The following is a 22637-nucleotide window of genomic DNA, read 5'->3' on the forward strand; positions in this document are numbered from 1 at the left end:
CCCACCTGCGGCCGGCGCGTCATTCCGGGCTTAGGTGTTCAAAAACTATTAGGAAGACTGTTTGTCAAAGGCGGGTGTAGACCGCAAACCTGCGAGAGCCCCGGGGCGCGGCCGGCGGCCTCCGGCCACTTTTCTGAGTAATAAAACCGAGTTTAATCCTCCTAAAGATGAGGAAGGGACAGGGGCCGTTGTTGCTTTTCCTCATGAAAACGTGGAGGCAGAGTTGGACAAGGTGGTTCAGGGCAGTGGCCTGTGCCACCTGCACCTGAGCAGCTGCAGGTCATTGCACTCTCAGAAAAGTTACTCCTTTCTTCTTGCAGTTTTCTGCCAGCTTAATGATCAAATAAACTTCCTGAGTGGGCAATTCATTACGTGCAAGAAGAAGACAGAGAGACCATATTACATGAGCTCAGCCTTGTTGTCTAGCAGTGTCCTGTGTTGCCTATGAGATTAGTGAAGATGTTCCAAGCTTACTCTTGAGTAACAATAAAAAAAGCTACTGAAATACAGCAATATGTGTAAGAGGTTGCTTTATGTAATGAAAAGATCTTTTAATTTCTGAGAAACAGTGTGTGTTTTTCCTAACAGCCGTACACCTGTGTTAATTACTCAGGAGAAGCATATAAAGTTCATACTAACTGTTGATATAGGCGAAACAGAGAAATGAATACCTAAGATCTCCATGGAAGATAATACAGTTTTGGTTTGGTTTTTTTTTATCTTATGTACATTTGGCTGTGTGTATGCAAATGAAAACAGAGGAGCTCTCTGAGTGTCTTAGTACTGGACAGGTTTACAATGACAAATATTTTGTAGCTAGTTGTCCTTCCTTTCTTTGCAACATACCCCTTTCCCGACCATGAGAACATTTCTGGGAATTACTCATAAAATCTTTCAGCATAAAATGCTTTTTAGTTCTGTTCTTATCTGCGTTTTTGGGAGTGGTATTAGACAGATCACTGTTGGTAACTGCCACTGGGTAATACAGATGGCTGAGCACATGCAATGTCATGTTAATTCAGGCCCAGAAATCTATAGTCACTCTTACTTATGTGTTATGCAGTATAAATAACAACCTCACATGTATCTGGTTTAGTGGTTTGGTTTATAGAAATATTTCTAAAATTATAGTGTTCATTGACTGGCTTTTGCATTTGTGTATTTGTAGATGTCAGGAGATCAGCATGTTGATAACTCTACTCAAAAGGGAGGTGATGAAGATAACGAAGATGTGGTTGATGCAAAGCCAGACAGAAGTAGCAGATTCTCACTTTTTGGAAAGTAAGTTACTCCTTTTAATCCTGTTATTATTGTATCAGCTGTCATACTACCCTTCTGATGTGACTGTGGTGTTCAGTTTGCCTTATCCACAATGTCACAATTGGTCTGGATAGGGAGAGAGTTTATGTTGTATAGGTTTGATGTATCTGGTCTGTACCTTTGAGCATGTCTATATAGTATCTCCCTACAGGGAGACCTTTACTATCTCCCATAAGCTCTGTTTGGTAGTCAAGAGACCACTGAGTTCATTTAGCATCAATTATAGTCCCTCATTTTAACCATTACCCTTTGATGGAGCTGGGAATTAAGTATGCCATTAATTATCTATTTTACTGCATTCAGCTCAGCTAATCTCCTGTATCATTGGAATTCCCTGCTGACTATTTAAGTTAGTTTAAAGCCTGGATGTGCCATCTAGGTTGTAGCACAAAGAAGCCTCGCTGAGTCTTCTGTAGCCCGTTACAGAATAAATTAAAATCTTTTCATTTTAAAACTCACTGAAGCATAAGCTTACTTTCATTAAATGTATAGGAAGCAAGAACTATGTAGTGCTTGCCTGTACTCCTGAAAACACTAGATAAATGTGATGGAAAATGCAAAAAGTGAAAAATGAACATGCAAAATGTGCAAACACCGTTGAAAGACAGCTAATGGCTACTTCACATTATGAACATGGATTTGGAGAGAAATATGGATTTTATTGGTGATGTTTATTACAAAAACTTGTATTTACAGAGAGGTTTTGGTTTTTCTTAACTATTGGCTATTCACGTTCAAGTGAATAGCACAATTCAGAGAAAGTACATGGAGAATAGAATTTTATTTTTGCTGCTTGTTATGAGTCTAATGGAGGTAACCAACCTGTGAGAAAAGTGAAGATTCTTTAGTCATACAAGACTTTTGATGTGCTGTTAAGCAAATCACTTTACCTTCTGTGTCTCATTTTATCATTTCCCAAATACACTTCATAATGTGTATGTTATTATTAATTTGAACAGAATCGTGTCAGACAAAAAAGACAATGTAACATTTGTTTCTAAATCTTGCCAAATTTTTTTTTTTAATATTTCTTTTAAACTTTTACATAAAAGTGTGGTTTTGGTCTGCTTTATAAAAGAAATCTAATGCTGTTATTTAATTATGCAACTCAGAATTAATAATCCCTGAAAAAAAGGCAATAATCAGCATTTTTATCACTTTTTTCTGTAAGAAATATTTCAAATAATTTGGCTATGCATGAGTTTGAGGCATTCATCTTTTAGAAACTCCTTGAAGATACAATTTGAAACATTTTTCTTTAGAAGTAAAACATTGCTCATATTAAATATGAGGTAATTGAGAAGATTCTCCTTAGCTTTTGTAGAAAAAAAAATGAGTCTGAGGAATCTGAGTTTTGTGAAGAAGGTGATGATTGCCTAGAGAATTATTTGGTTGACAGTGAAGGTCTTAGAAATCCAAGCACAGTGACAAGATCTTTGACTTACAGAAACTAAAACTCTCTGGCCTGAAGGAAGATGGGAGAGGAATGTGAGATGATAAAGGAAGATGGGATATGATTTAAAATCATGACTGTAATGGAGGAGAAAGTGAATACAGGATGATCATTCCTTGTGCCTCTCAGGAAACTTGGGAGACATCCAATGAAAAGTTCATGCAGTAGGTTTAACACAACCAGTATGACAGTTTTTGTATCGTGCAGAGCACAACTGTAGAGTTTGAAGTCACAAGATATGCAGATGTCAATATTTTAGATGAGTTCAGAAGCTATTAGATGTAGTTGTGGAAGAAAAGTCCAGTGAGAATATTAATCTTAAAATCTTTACCATTGATGTTGTTAAAGAAGATGATCCTAAATTAGGTTTCTGTGAGAATATTTTCTGTATCCAGTTTCTTTTGTTTTCTTAAATCTCTTTACTGGTTGGTACCAGCTGCTGGACTGAATGTAATTTTAGTTGGAACCAGCATGGCTCTGTCTTGATTGCAAAGGCTTCATTTTGGCAACATGAAATTAAAACCTGTAAAATAAGATACCTAGAAAGCTTTAGATTAACTACAATTTTATGGTCCCTTGTTTTGTTGTAGCATCCCAGTTTTTACCATCTGTGCAGTACTTCCAGTGAAATTCTGCAGTGTGTTTCATTTGTTATGGCTTAAAATGCATAAGCTCAATAGGAAAACAAGTACCTCGTATTGTTAAATAAGCACATTAACTTGAAGAGAACAGGGCAGCAAGAAACTTAATTCAAAGCCGTGCAGAAAGACCAGATGTTTCCAATAGCTTCACAGCTCCAATTCACCATTCTCTGGCTGTGACTAGAGATTTATCTTGCAAGAGCAGTAGGTAAAAATGAGTGAAAGTGAAGTGGTTACTACTACTCGCTGTTTCTATCCCAAGAAGTCTGTGAGCCTGCTTCAGTGTGGAGGCCACGAGGCTCAGAACAAGCCACAGACCACTCAAGTTCTTCTGGCTTCTTCACATTTTAGGGGAATTATCTTCTACATATTTCCTTTTCTTTGAAAGTGTTAGTACTTAGTTACAGTTGGTGGGGAAAAACTGGCCACAAAAAGTGTTGAAAGAAACAAATTTAGAATTAAGATCTGTTGGTGGTGTTTGGTTTAGGGTTTTTCTTAGCCACTAGATGGCAGGAGGGTATCAATTTTGTTTACTGCAAAAAATGTGGGCAAAAATTAGGGAGCGTTGGGGTTGAGCAAAAAGTTAAGTTTCAGAAACCTTTGGCCAGTGGCAAGTCCATCTTGGAGCCAGCTGCATTGGTTCTGCTGGACATAGGGGAAGCTGCTAGCACCTCTCACAGAAGTCACCCCTGGAGTCCCCTTGTTACCAAAGCATGGTAATGCAAACCTAGTACTCTCATCTTATGAATTAATTGCTTGGTTTGTAGAAAAAGTACTATTGCTAGCACCATATGCTTATGCAGAAACTCTATTGGCCTCCACTGTATGAATATCAGCTGTCCCTGCCTCAAAATTTATGTGTCTGAATTCAGATGATGCCTTGAATGATACCTTACCTTTTTTATCATAGCTTTTGCAGTTTTAAAATGAAAAATGCAGTTCTGTTACAGGTTTTTCAGTGACAGAATATTACAGACCTTCCAAAAATAAATATTGCTAAGAAAAGTATCTCTTTTATCCTTAGATAGAATAAAAATAGCAAGTTACTTTAAAACAAATAACAGCTGATGAATCATTACCTGAAGTTATGCTCTGGGCTGCAGCTCAAAGGTCTGAACTGAGCTCTTTGTTTGGCCTCATTTTTCCTTTATGTCACTGAGCAAATCACTGTGCACCTTTGCCTAATCTGTAAGTGGGTGCTGATCTTCCCTTTCATTACCTTAACTCCAAAGTCTAGCACAACATAACTCTTAATTTTTTTATTTTTTTATTTTTTTGGAGTTCGTGGGTTCTGTTTTCCACAGGGTAAATATCAGTATATTTTCCCCCAGAGAGATGAACAGAAAATTTCAGAAGCAATTGGTTCTGTCATCTATAGTCTGCAAGAGTTCATTCCTACAAGAATAAAAAGATTTTAACCCAGAGCAATAGGGAAGTTTCATTCTCATTAAGCTCTTTTACACCAGAGGTTGTTAGTTTATTTTGTGTTATTGCAGTTTTTGTTAGATCTGAGACTCAACTTCTGGAGAATGCTGCAGGAGTATTTAACAGTTACTGAAAATTGTGGGCAGTGCTTGTATTTACCCTTGGATGCTTACTGAATATGCCATATAGGAAATGCCCAAGTATGTTGAAATAGTGTCCAGTCTAAATTGTAATAGCTCATTAACTCACAGTCAGTATTTGTTTCTGGTCACCTTAGAGATTTTATTTTGTGAAGCATAGCAAACACCAGGTTATCCATGAACTTCATCTGCAGCAATCACAACAGTGAGTCAAGTATCCCAATTCCTTTTTAGTGTAGTAATTTATTTCCTTCATTACAGCAAACTCTGGGCTGTCCTCATACAAAATCTGGAGGAAAGCTATTATGTAGTGTCATTTTTAAGCTTTCAAAGTAATCAAAGCCAAATTAATCCAAATTTATAATAAACCAGAACTGTTTAAGAGTAAATACTTAGGAAACAGTATGAATTAGAATGTAAAGTTTTCTAAACTGTACGTGTTAATTATTTTCTTAGAAATGTTAGTTGTATAAATATTGTAGTAATGATGGCTCAGGTGTTGAGAGAAGGAAGAAGGCTGTATTACAGACTGAAGTCTGCTGTCCCAGCTCCATCTCAAGATCTGCTGTGTTTTCCTACACTTACACAGGAGCAGGGGTAGAATCAGAGCGATGGGAGCGTGTTTTCCACTTGTCAGCAGAGGTGGCTGGGCCCTGCATGACCTCAGCTTGCAGGGTGATAGCTACGAGGGCTTCAATAGCCCCATAGAAAAGTCCAGCGTGACCCACTGCTGACACAGGCGAACCTTTGGGCCTGGGCACAGAGAGCATCCTCTTTCATTCTCCACTGTAACCCTGAGCATGGTGGGCTCCTAGCATTAGGAAAGAAGATTAGACTTGCTCTTCAGGTCAAGCTGAAGCTGTTTTCAGATGCAGTGTGGAGTACCATTTGATGATGAGCCAAGGTACTGTAGATTGTTGTTTATCTCCTTTTTGTGCCTCCTGTTTGGAAGTCTCATGCATGAATACCCTAAAAGAGTTTGGTTTCAGTGCTTATATCAAGCTAATTATAACTCCACCAGCATTTTGCAATTGCTAATCCTAGCCAGAGTGTTCTCTGAGAAAAGGTATTGGGCAGGTTGCTTTATTTTAACTCATTTTCCAGGCAGTCCCTATAGCAATGTATATACCTATTAATTGCTCTTAGTACCTATGATAGATAAGAGAGGCTTCATCAGTTTTTTTCCATATAATTGGCAGTTGCTCATGTACGTTATACTACCTAGGATATGATCATGCAGGATTTCAGTTTCCAGAACACCCATGGAAGGCACATACATGCAGGTTTTCTAGAAATTAACAGAAAGGCTTTCAGCAAGCAATATTCTTTATTCATAAAATTTCACCTTTTGAATGTTATTTGTATATTACATGGCAGATGGTATGGAGAAGCCTGTAGAGCAGATACCATGCAGTTAATTAGGAAGCTGAAGATGAATTACAAATTAGTGGTTGAGAGTTTAGAATTTACTCTCTTTTGGTCCACTCTGCTTCAGGTGTAACAGCATGAATTTGTCATGTAGGCTGTAAATAATACTTAAAATATAAAGTGGAGAAAGAATAGGATTTTTTTTTCCCTTTTGTCTTTTTTTACCTGTTGCATTTTTTTTACCTGTTGCAAAATGTGGACATTATTAGACACAATAGCCTGTGTTGAAACTTTTTACAAAGTGAGCTGGCTTAGCCCCAGTGCTCATGTGCTTGATGAAATATCTTATAAATATCTTATAATAAGGGATTTAAAACTTATTTCAGCAAATTATCTTCCAACTTTAGTTACAGAAATATATGCTTGTATGATATAAATGTATAGTGCACTATACAAAGATATAGGTGAAGGAAGATCAGAAGATAGGAGGCACTTTTTCCTATGGATCTTTTAAAAAACCCATGGATGTAGTTCTCAGAGATGTCCTGCAGATTAAACAGAAGCTGCAGGTTTGTAGAAACAACTGAATAAGGGTTTGTGGGTTGCCTTGCAAGGGATCAAATGAAAACATGCTCAGGAGAGTCAGTTACTGCAACTAGCACATTGCTGTTCTCTAGTTGATTTTGTTCATCTCTGAGGCTGCTGCAGTTGTGAAGCTTTGTGGTAGGTCAGGCCTTGTGCTCCAAGCTAATGCAATGTAGATTGTGGCCTCAAAAAGACAGACAAACAGCCATTGCTGTAGTTCAGCTGAGTAGCTGCAGTGTGGTAAGCTGAGGTATCTTGGCTGTAAAGACAAGGGTCTAGAGGCCTCTGGGGCTATAAGACACTTCAGGGAAATGCCCCATTTTGTGGACTGCAACCCTGAGATTTTTGCAGTTGATATTGAATGATGGTGTGCAGTCACTGGTGGTTTTATCTCTTCAAGGAAGATACAATGTGCTGTAATCAAAACCAGGAATTTGTTTCTGGACTGAGACCCACTGTAACCCTCCATAGTGGGCAGTAAGAGTGCCTTTGTTTCAAGCATTTTTTTCCCAGGAGGCACGTGGCAGTGAGCTGCCTCACACACTCTGCCCATAAACATGGCACAGATGTAAAAACAATGAATTTTAAATTCCTTCTGTAGTTTACTATACTATCACCCTGGAAAGAAGCCGTGAGATCTGCAGTTATGTTATGAAATAAGTTTGTTTGGACTCCATTTTGTAATGGAAAAACGAAGACCAAGGCATACGGAGTTACTTTCCCAAAGTTATTCAATAGCAGAAGCAGGATTCACACTGTGTTCTACCAGAGTACAACTAAGTGGCTCGTGGTGGGTAACAAAACTTATCCCCCCAGCTGAGTACTTTGGTTTGTTTAATACTTTTCATCAAGTTATCTGAGCAAAGCACAGTGAGCGTATTACCTTAATAAATATTTTTATGGCTTGTGTTCTGCTCTTGGAAGTGATATAATGTTACAGTGAAATTAAGGGAAATGCCAGGTTTTCTTCAAAAAAATTAAACAATTTTATTTTGTGATTTTTCTGCAAAATCTGTAACAGTAGTGCTGTGTGGGTCATAGTAAGAACAAAAAAGTACTGTTTTATTGGATAAATGAACTCAGTCCTGTCTTGGACAAAGAATTTGTTAATGATAGCTTGCATCCCTCTCAGCTCTGTTATCATCTTTATAAATTCATGGAATTAATCCCATTGTTTACCTAACTCCTTTCTTTCAAGACTACTACAGCAGTATTTTCCTTTCAAAACTGGTGTGTTTACAGTTTTAAGGAGGGCTTGGCTCATGAGTTTCCAAAGAAACAAAGAGGTACTGTCTCCATAAGCTTCCTAGTTGCAGGTTCATTGAAGCAAAATACTTTGCCTCTGCTGACTTTTAAACTGTCTTTTTTTAGTCACATTTGCCACTTGTTTTTATTCCATCCCTTCCCAAAAATGGCTTTCAAGGTTTAGGCTCTTCGGTGGAGTAGTAAAGATGCAAGGGTTGCACAAATTTCATATGTCACTGGTGAATACAAACTTTACAGCCATCATCATTTTGGCATATTGCACCATAATTGAATTTTTCTTTTAACCAGAAAAACACCACCATTGGAGGGAACAGAAATCCAGGACTGTTTGGCCTGTTTTAATGTTCTGGGTTTGTTTCTTTTTGTACAGTGCTGTTTGTGTTTGCTATTCTAAATTGCAGCTGTCAGTTTTCATGCCTTTTGTGTAAGTATCTCCTTGTCATAGTAAGCAATATAGGTGAACAATGTTTAGATGCTTTTTGGGAAACTTTCTGTCCAGTTTTGTAGGGCCACTTTCCTCTTTTCTTCTTCATGAAAACCTTCTACTTTGTTGAAAATAGTCTGACTTTAATACTAGAATTTTTTTACATTTTATTTTGACATTTATCTGGAGCATATGTAAAAATAGCTTTCTAAGGACTGGTTATTTTGGTGGTGCTAGCCTATCAAAGTCAGCAGTCATTTGCTAATAACTTTCAGTAGGGAAATTGAAAGTATGCAGTATTTATTTGAACTTCCTCCTGTATAATTAGTATTGCCCCTTTTTCCTCAGGAGATTTTTTGCTTCAGCTATTAAGCTGTTTTTCAGTTGTATCTACTGGCACATAATTTGGAAGCCTGAGTAACCTTTGTTTAAAAAAAGATTGTGAGGGATAGTATTTAGTTTCTGAGTTTACAATTATATTTAACCTCTTTCTAAAGCGTCCTTGATAATGTGTTACCTGTCTGAAGAGAGGGGGATGGAAATTGCACCTGCCACTGGACTATAGGGGGAACGGTCTGTGGGCCCATGGTGTGCAAGAGTCAGGTTGGAGACAGGACTGAGATCTCCCAAACACCAGTGCCTTCTGCAGTGGCTCCTGTTAGGGTTTATTGTAGGCTTCACTTCGTGTTGTAGCACGCTGCCTTCTTAGCCTGTGACCCTGGTTCACACCATCACATTTGGTGTAAACACCTCTAGTATTTGGCCTAGCCCTTATGGTTAAAGTTTACTCCTTATCCTATATACTTTGTGCTTCCTGTAAGGAATATTCATTTTTATAAAAGACAGTTCGAGTAGTGACATATTCTTCCTGTCCAGAAATGTTGCTGCTCTGCCAACCCAATGCAATATTAATGGGAAAAGGCAACAGGATAATCTATTATTTGCATGCAGCTCTAAATCTCTGTGACACTTTACCAAAACGGATCTGACAAAGAACAAAGAGTCTGCCTTAAAGAACTTAAGATCTAAAAAGCTCTAGTCAGGTTTAACAAGTGTCTTTTGCTTGTTATTGCCAATAGGTTTCAAGAGAAGAAAAATTTCAGAGGGGAGAGTGTACAGTAATTATAGGTATACTAAATATGGTGATACTAGACTGGATAGAAGTATTAAAGCTGGATAAAAGTATTAAAGCTGGCAGTTTGGAGAGAAGGTTTTGTAGGACTAAGACATTAATGCACGATCCTCAGAAAGCATCAGACATGAATGGACCACTAATTATTGAGACTCAGGTAGAAATACAGAACAAACGATTGAACCTAAATTTGTCTTATTTATGAATTATGTTTCCTGTTCCCTTCTTTTGGAAGAATAACTGAATTGGTCTCTAGAACACTGAGTTTTACGACATGTAGCTTGGTGAGGGTTTGTGAATTCAAACACAAACCTCTCTGAATTTTCATTGTTTCCTGTCTATACTTTAATGACCTATTTTAAAAAAAAATCCAATCCAGGATTTTTCCCAGGGGGACAAACACAGCACTTGTGATGAGCATTAGTTGAAAGCATCATTTATACTGTGGCTGCAGTAGTGGAAGGAATGGGGAGTTTTAGACAGAAAGAGTAGCACAGAGCCACACAAACTGCATAAAATGAAATCAGCAATATAGTCTACACGAGTTTCCACAGTATTGTAACTCAATGGGGAGTTTATTCAAATGAACCCTTTAAAGAAGTCCCCAAATGTAGAAGTCATGAAGGAAACATCTCAGTTGTTTGTAGCAGAATAAAGAGCATTGCCATTTTAAGGTACCTTGCATCCCACAACATTAAGTGTATGGAAGTTCTGGTGGATGTTGATGGATTAAGTGAGAGGATTTGTACTATGGGCTTTGTCATGGTACCACTGCTATAATCTGTTCTCAGTCATTCAGAAATTTTATGTGATTGCATATTGAAGAAGCATTCCAGAGTGAAAACTGGCGCACTGTTCTGTGATATTCCTTATCAGGTAAAGCCCAAATTGATTGAACTTCTTAGAGTAAGAGTAAGACAGAGTTCTCTTTTATTGTGTGTACAGAAATCAATGTGACTGGTTTAGCCTTTCTCACCCACCTCTGAATGTCAGCTTCCTTAAATTGAGTAGTGTCATAACTGTAGATTTTTTTTATCTGCCTATGTTTTTCAGCATGGCAACAAAAGTCCCTAACTTTCCTGGGAGAAAAAGAGACTGTAGCAGTTTTCAAAGGCCAGATATCCCTCAGTAAAATAATTTGTAGAGTTCATCTTCGTTAACACGTTAATCTCCTCTTAGAAAAGCAAACAAACAGGAAAAAAACCCAAACAGGAAACTCCTCCCATCCTGTGGCTGGGAAGCGATGATCATGAAATTTGTCTTTATTCATCTAATCCTCTGCTCTTAAGGCTCTTTATGTAACTGCTCTTGTCCAGGTTGAGCTGTTTCTTCTGTGTACTTGGTGTCACATTGGTTTTAGGGCCAAGCAGCTCATGTTTTCACAAGTTTCTCCCCTAGAGATTGCATGTTCTTAATGTTTCTCTTTCATCCACTCTTCTCTTGAGAACTTTCCCTGCATTGTGGTAGGTTCCAAGGGGAGTCCATATAGTTCCAATAGACCAGCTTTCTTAGAGCAGTTTTTTTCAAGTCATTGGCCTCTACATCCTGTACAAAGGTAGGATGCCAGACTACAGAGCTGACATTAATTCTGAATGTGATGGGAAGCGAAGACCCTGCCTGTGGAAAGCTGTCAAACCACAATTGGAGTTAAGCAGCTGTTTCTCACTGAAACACTTGTTGCTCTGGAGGGCTGGCAGACCTGAGCCCACGAGCTTGGCTGTAGCAGGTGGGAGTTAGGGTGGGAGACTGCAGCACTCAAGGAAGCCACTCTCCTGCACGTGGATTCTTAGTACATTGGTATGTCATAATAATATATGGTAGCAAAGAAAATGCAGGAAGATGCCAGTAGAAGAGAAGCCAAAAAGAGGAAATCTCAGCTGCTAAGAAACACTGCTTTTGGCAAAATTGTTACGGAAAATAATCTCTAGGTATAAGTGTGTGTTAACAGTGATATTTTTATCCTCAAATCCTGCTATCCTCACCTATTGAAACCATAATTTACCCAGAGTGTAACAGAAAGTTTGTTGTGGTACTCAGCAGTCCTGTAGGCGATCAAGTTCACTGCAGGTGCAAGTGATGTATCTCCATTGACTTTGACAGAGTTTTAGCCATTCATGGTGATAAGGAATTTTCCCTTTACTATTTCAAATTTCAATAGAAAAATGATAAATGCTATGGGTAACTTTAATTTTATATTTGAAAAGTGAAAAGTTGATAATGTTTTTCCCAGAGTTACATCGAATGAGTCTAAACTTGGTGAGACCACATTCCCAGACATAATGTTGTCGAGTCTAAGGCCTGGGTTTAGAGATAGTGTGCAAGCTATATGAGGGTGCCAGAGTGGAGTTTTAGTTTTGCTGAACTATTGACCGAAAGCAGAGAATATGAAATATGTGAGAGCACTGATAGGAAGAATATTTCTGTCTAAAGAAAAGATCAGTGACCACTAGCAGACTGCAGAGATAGAGCAGAGTTGTAATTAGAAGCTAAAGAGAGTGTAAACAGTCATAAAGTTCAAGTTTCTATTTAGTCTGGGCAAGTTTGAATCCAAAAAGAGGGAAATTAGAGACACTGGATATCAGAGAAGCAGAATGAAATAAACTGAGGGGAAATAGTTTAAAACATTTTTGAACAGGATATAACTAACCTGTGGAAACCCTTTAAGAAAATATGGTGTTTAGAAAGCTTAGTAAGAGCAACAGCAGTAAACATTTATATTAATGTGTCCAGTTCAGAGTTTAGCAAATAAAAATTTAGCTGGAAAGCTTTAGGCTTTCAGTCATAAGCCAGCCTGTCACTGACAGGGTATATCCTCTTAGAACTGATTATTACATATTTATTACTTAATTAGTCATTATTAAAGGTTGGATTTAGCTTGTTGAAACTGAAGAGTTTGACCTTATTCTGTCAGTTTAGTCCAGCCAGGCAATCCCCATATTGTGCTATGTCGGCACAGAAAACAATCTTTAAAAACAAACCAAAACAATTTCTGGACTGCAGGCCCAGGATGTGCATGCTTCACAACCTTTGCTTCCTTATTCGTTTAGTTTGGACAGCTACCAAAAGATTTCTGAACCTTTTTGTTGTCTGCCAGTAAAGTAAGGATAGGCGTAACCCTGCAAAGCATGTTGTGGTTGCTTTGTGTCTCGTTAGCCTGTTCAGCTTGGAAGGACTGATTAGAACAAAACCATATTATCCTCTGTAAAGGAATGGGGAAATTATCAATAGAGTTTTGTGTGCTACCATGCTGATGAGGCTCATCTGTGATATTTGTCATTGATTTGCGTACTTTTTTTTTACATACTTTTGGGAATACTGATGGTAGTAGCTAAATGCCTGAAACTCCCAAGTATTTCTGCATGAATGAGTGTGAACTATTGAACTCAGAAGTGAGGTAGTTTCAGAGAAGTTGTGTGGCAAGGTAATTATGGCCCTTAACCCCAGCTGCTATTTTCAGTGGGGCTTTTTGTGGTGTAACATGGCTGCATGACTTCTGGACTAGAATCAGATCACTTCCAGCATTTCAGGAGAGCAGGCAGTGCAAGCATGGTACTGTACTGCTCGTGTGGACCTGTCCTGAGTGTTCACAACTGTTCATGTGTTGGACATAAACAGAAATTCGTGTTCAATCCCCTTGAAAATATCCTATTGTGTTTAACAGCCACTGTTAGTCATAAAACTTTTTCAGGAAGTCAGTGAAGTCAGATAAATCTATAGAAACTTGAATCCAGTGTGGACTGAGGAAATTAGCCTCTTCATCAACCTGAGCGGTTAGTTGTTATTTTGAATTTTTTATTTTTTATGTCTTTGCCAGAGAGCTTTGTAGTCATGTAGGACCAGGGGGAATTTTAGGCTAAAATAAGAATCCAAGAACTTGTTGAAAGTCAAATGTAATATTACCAGCATACAGCTGTGCATAATTCTTTAAAATGGTTGAAATCTTTTCTTCAGGCAAAGCATATTTAATTATTCTTCCAGAGCCCTTAGGAAGCAGTATGCAAGGAGAATAGCAATAATTCCAATTTGCCAGAAAAAAAACTGTTCCAAAGTGTCAGACAAAATCCTCAAGTAGATACATTTCAATGTCTTTTTTATGTAGTCTCTAAGAGAAGCCTAAGAGAGGAGATGATATTAGGATGATCACACATAAAGAGAATGTGGAGAATGTCTGCCAAGTGAAGACCCTTAGTTTGGCCCTTTATAACAGAAAATGAGGACATTCAAAGATAAGAAGCTGTTTTAAAATCAAATTGCAGTAGAATTTGTACATGATGAATCATCTAGAGAAGGATTGTTACAGTTTCCAATTAGTCTTGTCCTTTAGTAATAAAAAAGAGGACACTTAAAAGACAACAACTGTTAAATTGTGAAGGTAAGATAGATTACCTAAACAACATAAAATCAATTTGCAGCAATCTCATGTCTATAGGCTATTATTGAAGCACATAGTTTAGTAATTCTTTACAAATATATCAGTGAGAATAGTGGAAGCACTTACATTAATTGAGATGATGGGGAAAATCTAATTTTCTTTTGAACTCCCTAGATTATACCGTTATTTCTGCTGGTAAAGTAAGTTATGTTTTCCTCTCAGACATCAGCAGTAGGTGCTATTGGAAGCATGATGCTGGACCAAGTAAGAGAGGTGGCAATAACTTCTGCTCTTTACTGTGCATTGTTTCTATCCGGGTTTGCTCCCAAGCTTGTTTGTAGTTCTGAGGTTGAATCAGTCCCTTCATAGGCTCTCACCAGCTTCAGTGCTGCTTGAGATAATCTTACCAACATCTGAAGCCACCTGATTGTACCCAAAAGTCCACGTCTAAAAGAAAGTACTGCTGAGTTCCTCATGCTTATACCCAACGTGTGCGTGCTGGCTGTAAGTGATCTGTTCTTACTACTTCATTTAGAATAAATTGGTGAGTAATGTCTGTGCTATCCCTTTGCATCTCCTAATCCAAGCTGGAACTCCTGCGCATAGCAGAAGGGTCACTACACAGTCATGTTAACAAAGATCATTTATGGCTTATTTTGGTTTGGTTTGTTTGTTTGTTTGTTTTAAGCAAGGCTCAGGTATTGATGATCACACTAAGATGTGTTCAGTTTTTCTGCAGAGGTTCAGAGCTGTTGGACAGACCAAATTAACACATGACCTGTTGATATCTATAACCTTTATCAGTAGAAGCTACATATTACTCGGTCTTAATCTGGAGAGAATTTAGGGATGGTGATGATGATTTAAGAAGCAAAACCTGCCACGCCATTGGGTAAACTGCATATCTTCATGTGCTTGGAATAGTTATTAAGGGAAATCTGTCTGTCCTTCTGTGGATTATTTATAGTAAAATAAAGCACGTCCAGATACACAGTTTGCAAAAGGTTACTGCCAGCCTGACTTCACGTTCAGGCCATTTGTTTTATCTGTGGGTCAGGATCTGCATATTCCACTGCTGGCTGCAATTCACTCTAGAGTCATTTTACCATCACCAGAATCCAATCACAAACAATAATCACTTCATGGAAATCACAAGATCTTTATGCCACAATCTGAAAAATGAAGGAAGAGAACAAACATTAGAGAAGAAAAAACATTGGGTAGGGCTGCCTGAATGGTTTGAATTAAGATAAATAGGCACACTGCATGTGTCTGGCTGCTAACAGTAATTTCATTTGGTTCACCTAGAAAACAGAAGAATGGAGAAGAAGCACAGCCAAAGTCCTCTATCAGTAATCAGTACCGAATTGTTACACCCACATTCCAGTATAATATGGACTACAAGAAAGTTGGCAAATGTATTATTATAAACAACAAAAATTTTGAAGACAAAACAGGTAATGTTCTTTCTCTGCTGTTACTCATTACAGACTTCAGAATTTTTGTACTTTTATTAATCAAGAAGCAGTTTAATTTTAGGACATGGAGTTTTAATGATATATTTATCTTTTTTGAGTGGTAGTTGTTCCCACAATTTATTCCTGTTCTTTAACTCCTGTATTAGAGTGGCTCTTTGCAGCTTCTTTGCAGCATGTGTTTCAAAAAGCATGTCACCCTGCTCTACCAACTTCAAACTAAACCTTTGTCCTCGAGTTTAAGGCTGTGTTGTTAAAATGTGAACTTTGGCATCTGCAGCCCATGTTATAATTTCTCTGTCCCTCAGCTACTGCTATGAGCTACAAAAGCTAATAGCTCTAGCTGTGCTCTGTTCACACTCCTGCATTTAACTTTTCAGGGCACATACAGTTTCAAAGCAGACAGATACTTGTGCTATAGTCAACTTTATAGGTCTTTTCCTATAGTCTTGACAAACAGGCTAAATGCAGTGTTTACTCCAAAAGATTTACATCAGTTTCTTTCATGTGAATATCACAGAGACTCTTGTCAACAGTTTTTCCTTGGGGTGCTTTTTGCATATGTTGATGCTGCATAACCCAAAGGAGATGGAATCATCCATAGAGGCTGCAATGTACTGGAGGCATGTCAGCATTTTTCAGGATGAGAGATGTGTTAACATTGAACCTTGCATTATTTTGCATTAGAACAAATCTCCCCAATTTTCTCTAACACTGAGAATGTTGTTAGAGGATTGTTTTAAAATCATGTCACCATGACATTGTTTAGGTTTGTTAATTGTAAGCCTGAAAATTTACCTTTGAACACTTGAACTATTTTGAATTGTGTAATGTGCAGTCAAGCATGTTCTTTGTTTCCTGGCAGGAATGGGTACACGCAATGGCACCGACAAGGATGCTGGAGATCTAGCTAAGAGTTTTAAAAGCTTAGGGTTTGAGGTTTACACGTACAATGACCGAAGCCGTGATGATATGGAAAAACTACTGAAGCAAGGTAAAAATTTAGAATCATATGATAATTTGGAGTGGAAAAGGCCTCTGGAAGTCAATGCATCTGCCCCCTGCTCAAAGCAAATCAAATTAGAACGTATTTCTTAGGCCCCACTACATGTAATTTTCTATATAGCAGGATTCAGTTTCTGAGTGGACTAGGCTTAATTCCCCACCTCTTCCTCCAATGTCAACTCAGAAGTACACAGTTTTCTTGTCATATTAGGTGAAGCACCTGTCCTATGTGTTAGGTGAAGAGCTTTGTCATATCAGATAAAGGGTCCAGTAGGCTGGACTCAAGTGAAGCGAAGGATGAATTCGTATACTCAAGGTACTTTGTCACATTACTAGCAAGTGGGTTGTGTCATCTTTATCCACTCCTTATGCCTTCCAGTAGATGCCAAATGTATGTTTAGGCTTAGAAAATTGTGTTTGCTAAATATGATTTTCATTTAAAATGTTGCTTCTGTCTGGCTAAGAAGTGTTTGATTTGTAGCTGCCGCGGAGAACCACAGCGATGCCGCTTGTTTTGCCTGTATCCTTCTAAGCCATGGGGAAGAAGGCCTCATCTATGGCACTGATGGACCCATGGCCATCAAGAGTTTGACTGCACTGTTCAGAGGAGACAAGTGTAAAAGCCTTATAGGCAAACCCAAATTATTTTTCATTCAGGTAATAGCCTAAGGTAAATATTCTGGTCTGCTGCAGTGGGGAGAACACGCAATGTTTGTTGTCAGCTCTAGAAGAACCCTGTAGGTTAACTTATTGGATTTTGCTGCAGGTTTTGTGAAAAAATATGTTGGGAGAAGTTGACTGTGAGTGACTCGTATTGTTTGTTTTTAAAAGACAATTTATATACAGGATGCACAGATGTAAAGAACGTATTGTCGTAATTTTTTACATGATTTCTCTTTGTACTTGGTAATACATGAACTTCAAAGCAGAAAGATGAACTCCCTCTTGTGCAGACAGAGCTGAGGACAGTGCATGTTTATCAGTAGAAGTAATACAGTCTGGATCTCTTTGAATAAGGCTCTCTCTAGAAATTACTGCATTCTTCTAAAAGAAACAGGTTTTCTCTCCCTCAGTAGCCAAAAAATATATACAATGTTATTGCATTAGCATACAATTAATTGTATATTACTTTTAAGCACAGCTGTTTGAAACAGTATTAACTGACATACCATGGGTCTGAATTCTTTTTTATCACAGTGTTATGTAGGTATGGGAGTTGCAGCAGATGTGGTTTTCCCTAGGCTGTTCCATCAATTAATCCTCAACCTCAAAGTGAAAAGTGTGTCTATTTGAGACTCTTCATACTACTAAAGTCATATTTCTTTTAATTATAGGCTTGAAATGGGTAATTTGTTGCCTTTAAAATTATCCTAATAAAGGCAACCAGCTCCTGTTACATCAGTCCCTCAGACTGCTGTTTTTCTGCAAGAGCTTTAAGTCAAAGCTACTGATCAAGAGCTGAAGCTTACCAACCTGGACTGTGGTCCCAGTGCACCCTTTAGCTAAGCCATGTGATTAAGAGGAAATTAAGAATAAAAGAGAAATGGAAAAATGTTAAAAATGCAATATAGTTGGAATGGGTGATCAAACACTGGAACAGATTGTCCAGATTGTCGAGTCTCTATCTGTGTCCATCTCCAGCCAGACATGTTCCTGGACATCTGCTGTAGCTGTCCCTGCTTGAGAAAGGGGATTGGACGAGATGATCCCGGGATATAATTTTGTTATTCTGGGAAATGCAGTGCTAGAGCAGTGCATGGCAGGAACCATAGACCATGTTAGTGGACTTCTCCCACTGTGAAGAAAATGTCCAGAAGTCACACTGCACAAGACATGATGTAACAATTGAGTGATGAAGATCACTCTAGACTAGTAAAATTAATCATGGTTAGAATAAGCCAATGGTGACTTGGCACTTAGACAATCCACTGAGATCCACAGCCTGAAACACCATTATCTCCCTTTTCTGTACAGGATCTCTTTTAAAACGGGTAGCAACTTTATCACTGAACAATTAGATGTCCCCTAGAATTGCATTTCTGCTTCTAATACGTGTAAAGTACTGCTTGAAACTGTATCCATTTAAAAATATAATGAACACTTATTATTGTAACACCTTGTTTCTCCTTACTGGACAAGTTCTCTTTGTCTTCGCTGCTTCCAGGCATGCAGAGGCTCTGAATTTGATGAAGGTATACAAACTGACTCTGGGCCTGCAAATGACACTCTGGAAACAGATGCCAATCCAAGATACAAAATCCCAGTAGAAGCAGATTTTCTCTTTGCATATTCTACAGTGCCAGGTAAAGAAAAAGGGATCAGGGTGGGGATAGAAGCCTAAATACTTATTACCCATGTTGACTTGATTGTAGACTGACCCTCATTGATGGTACATTGTACACTGATGAAGAAAACACTTTAGCCCATTGTGTTTATCCACCCCTTTTACAGTAGCTGTAGCGGAAACAGGAGAAAGCCCAGACTGGGCAAGTAAGAAGACACAGACATTACAGGTGGCAAAGGCGGTACTATTTTCTGGGAATCTTGCCCTTCCATGTCTCAGTTTAGTGAGTATGTTGAATACATGATGAAGGCAGGAGGAAGAACAGTTAGAGATGGAAACTTATTCTTAGAGAGGAAAAACATGAAATCTTACTTTTTGCAGTTTCCCAAATGCAAAAATATAGGATGGTACTTTAGTGGTGTGAGGGTCGGAGAGTTAATAAAGTTTATTCTGTAATGTAGTATGCTGTGTGACACAAGTGATAAGAATTAAACTTTCTATGTGTGCATTATTGCTCTTTGCCCAGAATCTTTCAGACAAATCAGTACATATCTCTCTGTTATTCCATTCTTCAGCACAAATCAATAAAGGAAAAATGACCCAAGTGCTTTCTTATCTGTCTTTCCTGTAAGGTTATTATTCCTGGAGGAATCCCGGAAGAGGCTCCTGGTTTGTGCAGTCTCTGTGCTCTGTGCTGAATGAGCATGGAAAACAACTTGAGATCATGCAGATCCTCACACGGGTCAACTATGTGGTTGCCACAAATTTTGAGTCGCAGTCTGATGATCCACGCTTCAGCGAGAAGAAGCAGATTCCCTGTGTGGTCTCTATGCTCACTAAGGAACTCTACTTCTGAAAGTGTGTTTTAATCCAGCCAGTGATGAAAGATCAGGATATGGGGTTTGGTGGAGATTTGATTATAAGCTGGAGTAACACATTCTTAATAACTGAAATGTAATTACACTAGATTTTTATATTGTATAAGCTGGGGGATTTGGTGGATGGACAATATGCAAGATTTTAAAGAAGAAATAAATGCTGCAGTCCAGCTTGATAGGTAATAGTAATTATTGTATCTTGATTTCCCTTAGTGTGGCTGTCATGATTTATGGCTGCTGAAGATGTTCTGACAGTCAGCTCCCTGAAACATAAAGGTTTATTCCAGAAAACAGATTGTAAAATAAGAACAGAAAAATTAAATCATGAGACTTCATCTTTTCTTTCACTGCTAGCTCATGGAACCATGACTTCCTTGATGATTCCCAAAGATCATCATACTGTGGGTATGTCCAGTGATGATACAGTTTGTAGCTATTTAAAAGGGTGTTTCATAGTCTAATACATTCATTTTCTTTTTATGAACATGATTAATGGTTGCTCTGTGCTTAATCTGGAAGTCAATTTACTTAGTTACCATTCTAGCATAAGATGGATAAACACAAAATCAGTATTTGTAGATGATTCACCTGAATAGTATGGAAATGTAACAAATAGAAAAATATTAAAATCTTTGTAAAAGATTGGAAAACTGTACTTGAATAATGTCTTATTAAAGCACCATTATAAAGATTTTGGCTGTGCAAATTACAATTAACTGATAGAATGGCCTGAAACAATGGTATTGAAGATTTTCTGCTTGCAGAAATAAAAGCATCTGCTTGTTGATTCAAAAGTATTGAACCAACAGAAAGTTAATGCCAAGGCTTTGTTATAAAACATGAAAAATAAAAGTCAAAATGATAGAATTATATGTTCCCATAACAAATGTATGTTTAGATATAGCTTCTGTTTGTGAGGAATTTTGCCAGGACTGGAAATACTTACTTGAATCAGAAACCAGGAGTGCCTTTTTAGTTACTGTACAGTCTTGATTTTGTATTTTGGAATTACATCAGTGATGTTTATATTCCTACTTTTTATATATTCCTCTTTAAAGTTGGTAGCTAGCCAGCTAGTAAGTTTAATGATTTGGTTAAACTGATAAATGATTAGTTGTTTATACTATTCCCAGTTAATGTACTCTATACTCTTGAAAACTTGTAAGAAAATAAGTACATACTAATATAGCCAAGTTTCAAAATTAAGTTTATTTTCTTATAAATACTGTGGCATAGTGAGGCGTATATTTTTTTCATAAGTCAAATTTACAGCTGTTTGAAATAAATTATTGTTTTATGGATGTCTGGCGCATGAAATAAATAAAGACCTTTTTCTAAAATTGCCTGTGAACAGCTGCATGTTTGTCACTCAAACTGGTGAAGTGAAAACCAACCAAAATACATAAAAAACCAACCAGAACCTTTCTCAGACAAAAATTCAGATGGTCTTCAGCATCTTTTCAAGAGGAGGTTGACAGTGTTGAAGAGTAGTGTAGAGAAGTAAGCTGGCACTGGATGCCTTGGTTAGGCAGGCCACATCCACTCTTAGAGTGTTCCAAAATGATTGAAAATATTTTAATGGAAATATCCTGATCCACCAGTGCCTAATCTTGCCCTGAGTATAAAATGTCTTTATACAGCAGCATGTACAGTGGTCTAGCAGTTCATACAAAAATGTTCTTCCTATTACTTATGGCAAATAGCTCCTTCAACTATTTTCTGGCATTAGAGATATTCCTGTTTTACCAGGATAAATGTGTCCAGTCAACATTTCAGTATTCATTACTTCTCTGGAAGCTCTTTTGTGTCTTTATAGTTCATTAGTGTTTATTTGCTTAAGGGCTAGCCTGTTTCTGTATTTCTGTTAACAGCATTCCCCTGTCTCCAAAACTACCCTTTTATTCAGATAAATTGTAGCTCTGAAGCCAGGGAGCCTTGGGAACAATAAAGGAGAAAGCAGGGACTCTGGAACAGGTCATTTAAGTTTTTAAAGTCATGCCAAGGAATGTGTAACAGCATAACAGGTAAGGAGCATGTTGCCTCTTGTGTAGTGCTCTTTTCTTAAAGCTTCCTTGAGAATTGTATTTTATTTTAAATAAAAGCTGTAGCAAGTTTGTCTTAGCTTCAAAGCATTGGGAGAATACAGAAATTACTGGAAATAGTCCCTGGACCAGCCTTTAAGAGACTGCTGAGAAAGAATCAGAGGAGTTAGTATTACTGAGCTTCCTCTCTGAGCAGGAAAAGCTGTTTGCCCTATTGGGCATAATGTCTAAAAGGAAAAAAAAGAAAAAGGTGGACAGAATGAGTCTTTATCAGATTTTGTTGTACATTTACCATGACTGACACGAAATAAGGACAGCTTGGGAATTTCCAGCTTAGAGGTGAAAGGGTAGCTGTCTGCCTGAGAAAAAAGACAAAACCATAACATTATTTGAAGCTCTTCAGTGCTCTAATGTGGAAAGCTAACAAGGTGCTCTCAACGTTTTCAAGAGGTCTCCTGGTAGACCAAAGGTTTCCTGGAGAAAGATAATAGTGTGGCACAAAGGAGCACAGCAATTCTACCTGCTGACTGACAACAAAAGCAAGAAGTTGAGGCTGAATCTTAGATTCTTAACCTTGGGGCTAGTTCCAGTATATGCAATACACAAAGATAAGCATAAAATACCTGAAGACACTGCCAGAGAGGAAAACAACTTGGAAAGATAACTTAGAGTAGCAGAGAAAGAAAAGAGAAAAACATTCCCTTGTGTCAGGACCAGTGTCTCTGCTAAGTGAAGCATTACATTAGGTCATGTCCAGAAAACATCAATATTATTTAAGAAGAAAATTTCCCACCAAGAGACATCCCATTTGACTGATGCTGTTTACA

The 22637-nt window shown here is 37.9% G+C and overlaps 1 protein-coding gene across 2 annotated transcripts; it reads left to right on the forward strand.

Moving 5' to 3' along the window:
• Positions 1 to 1168: 1168 nt before the first annotated feature.
• CASP7 (caspase 7, apoptosis-related cysteine peptidase) lies at positions 1169 to 19867 on the forward strand. 2 transcript variants are annotated; one of them, XM_008949083.1, is made up of 6 exons: positions 1169 to 1281; positions 15435 to 15583; positions 16467 to 16595; positions 17088 to 17263; positions 18771 to 18909; positions 19523 to 19867. In XM_008949083.1, exons 1-6 carry the CDS (start codon positions 1169 to 1171, stop codon positions 19744 to 19746), a joined length of 930 nt encoding a protein of 309 aa, XP_008947331.1. In that variant the 3' UTR covers positions 19747 to 19867. The 2 variants fall into 2 exon arrangements, with proteins under 2 accessions (XP_008947331.1, XP_008947338.1); XM_008949090.1 differs by lacking the exon at positions 1169 to 1281 and adding an exon at positions 5849 to 5883.
• Positions 19868 to 22637: the final 2770 nt, after the last annotated feature.

Source organism: Merops nubicus, unplaced genomic scaffold, assembly GCF_000691845.1.
Source record: "Merops nubicus isolate BGI_N331 unplaced genomic scaffold, ASM69184v1 scaffold23260, whole genome shotgun sequence".
NCBI classification, from domain to species: domain Eukaryota; kingdom Metazoa; phylum Chordata; class Aves; order Coraciiformes; family Meropidae; genus Merops; species Merops nubicus.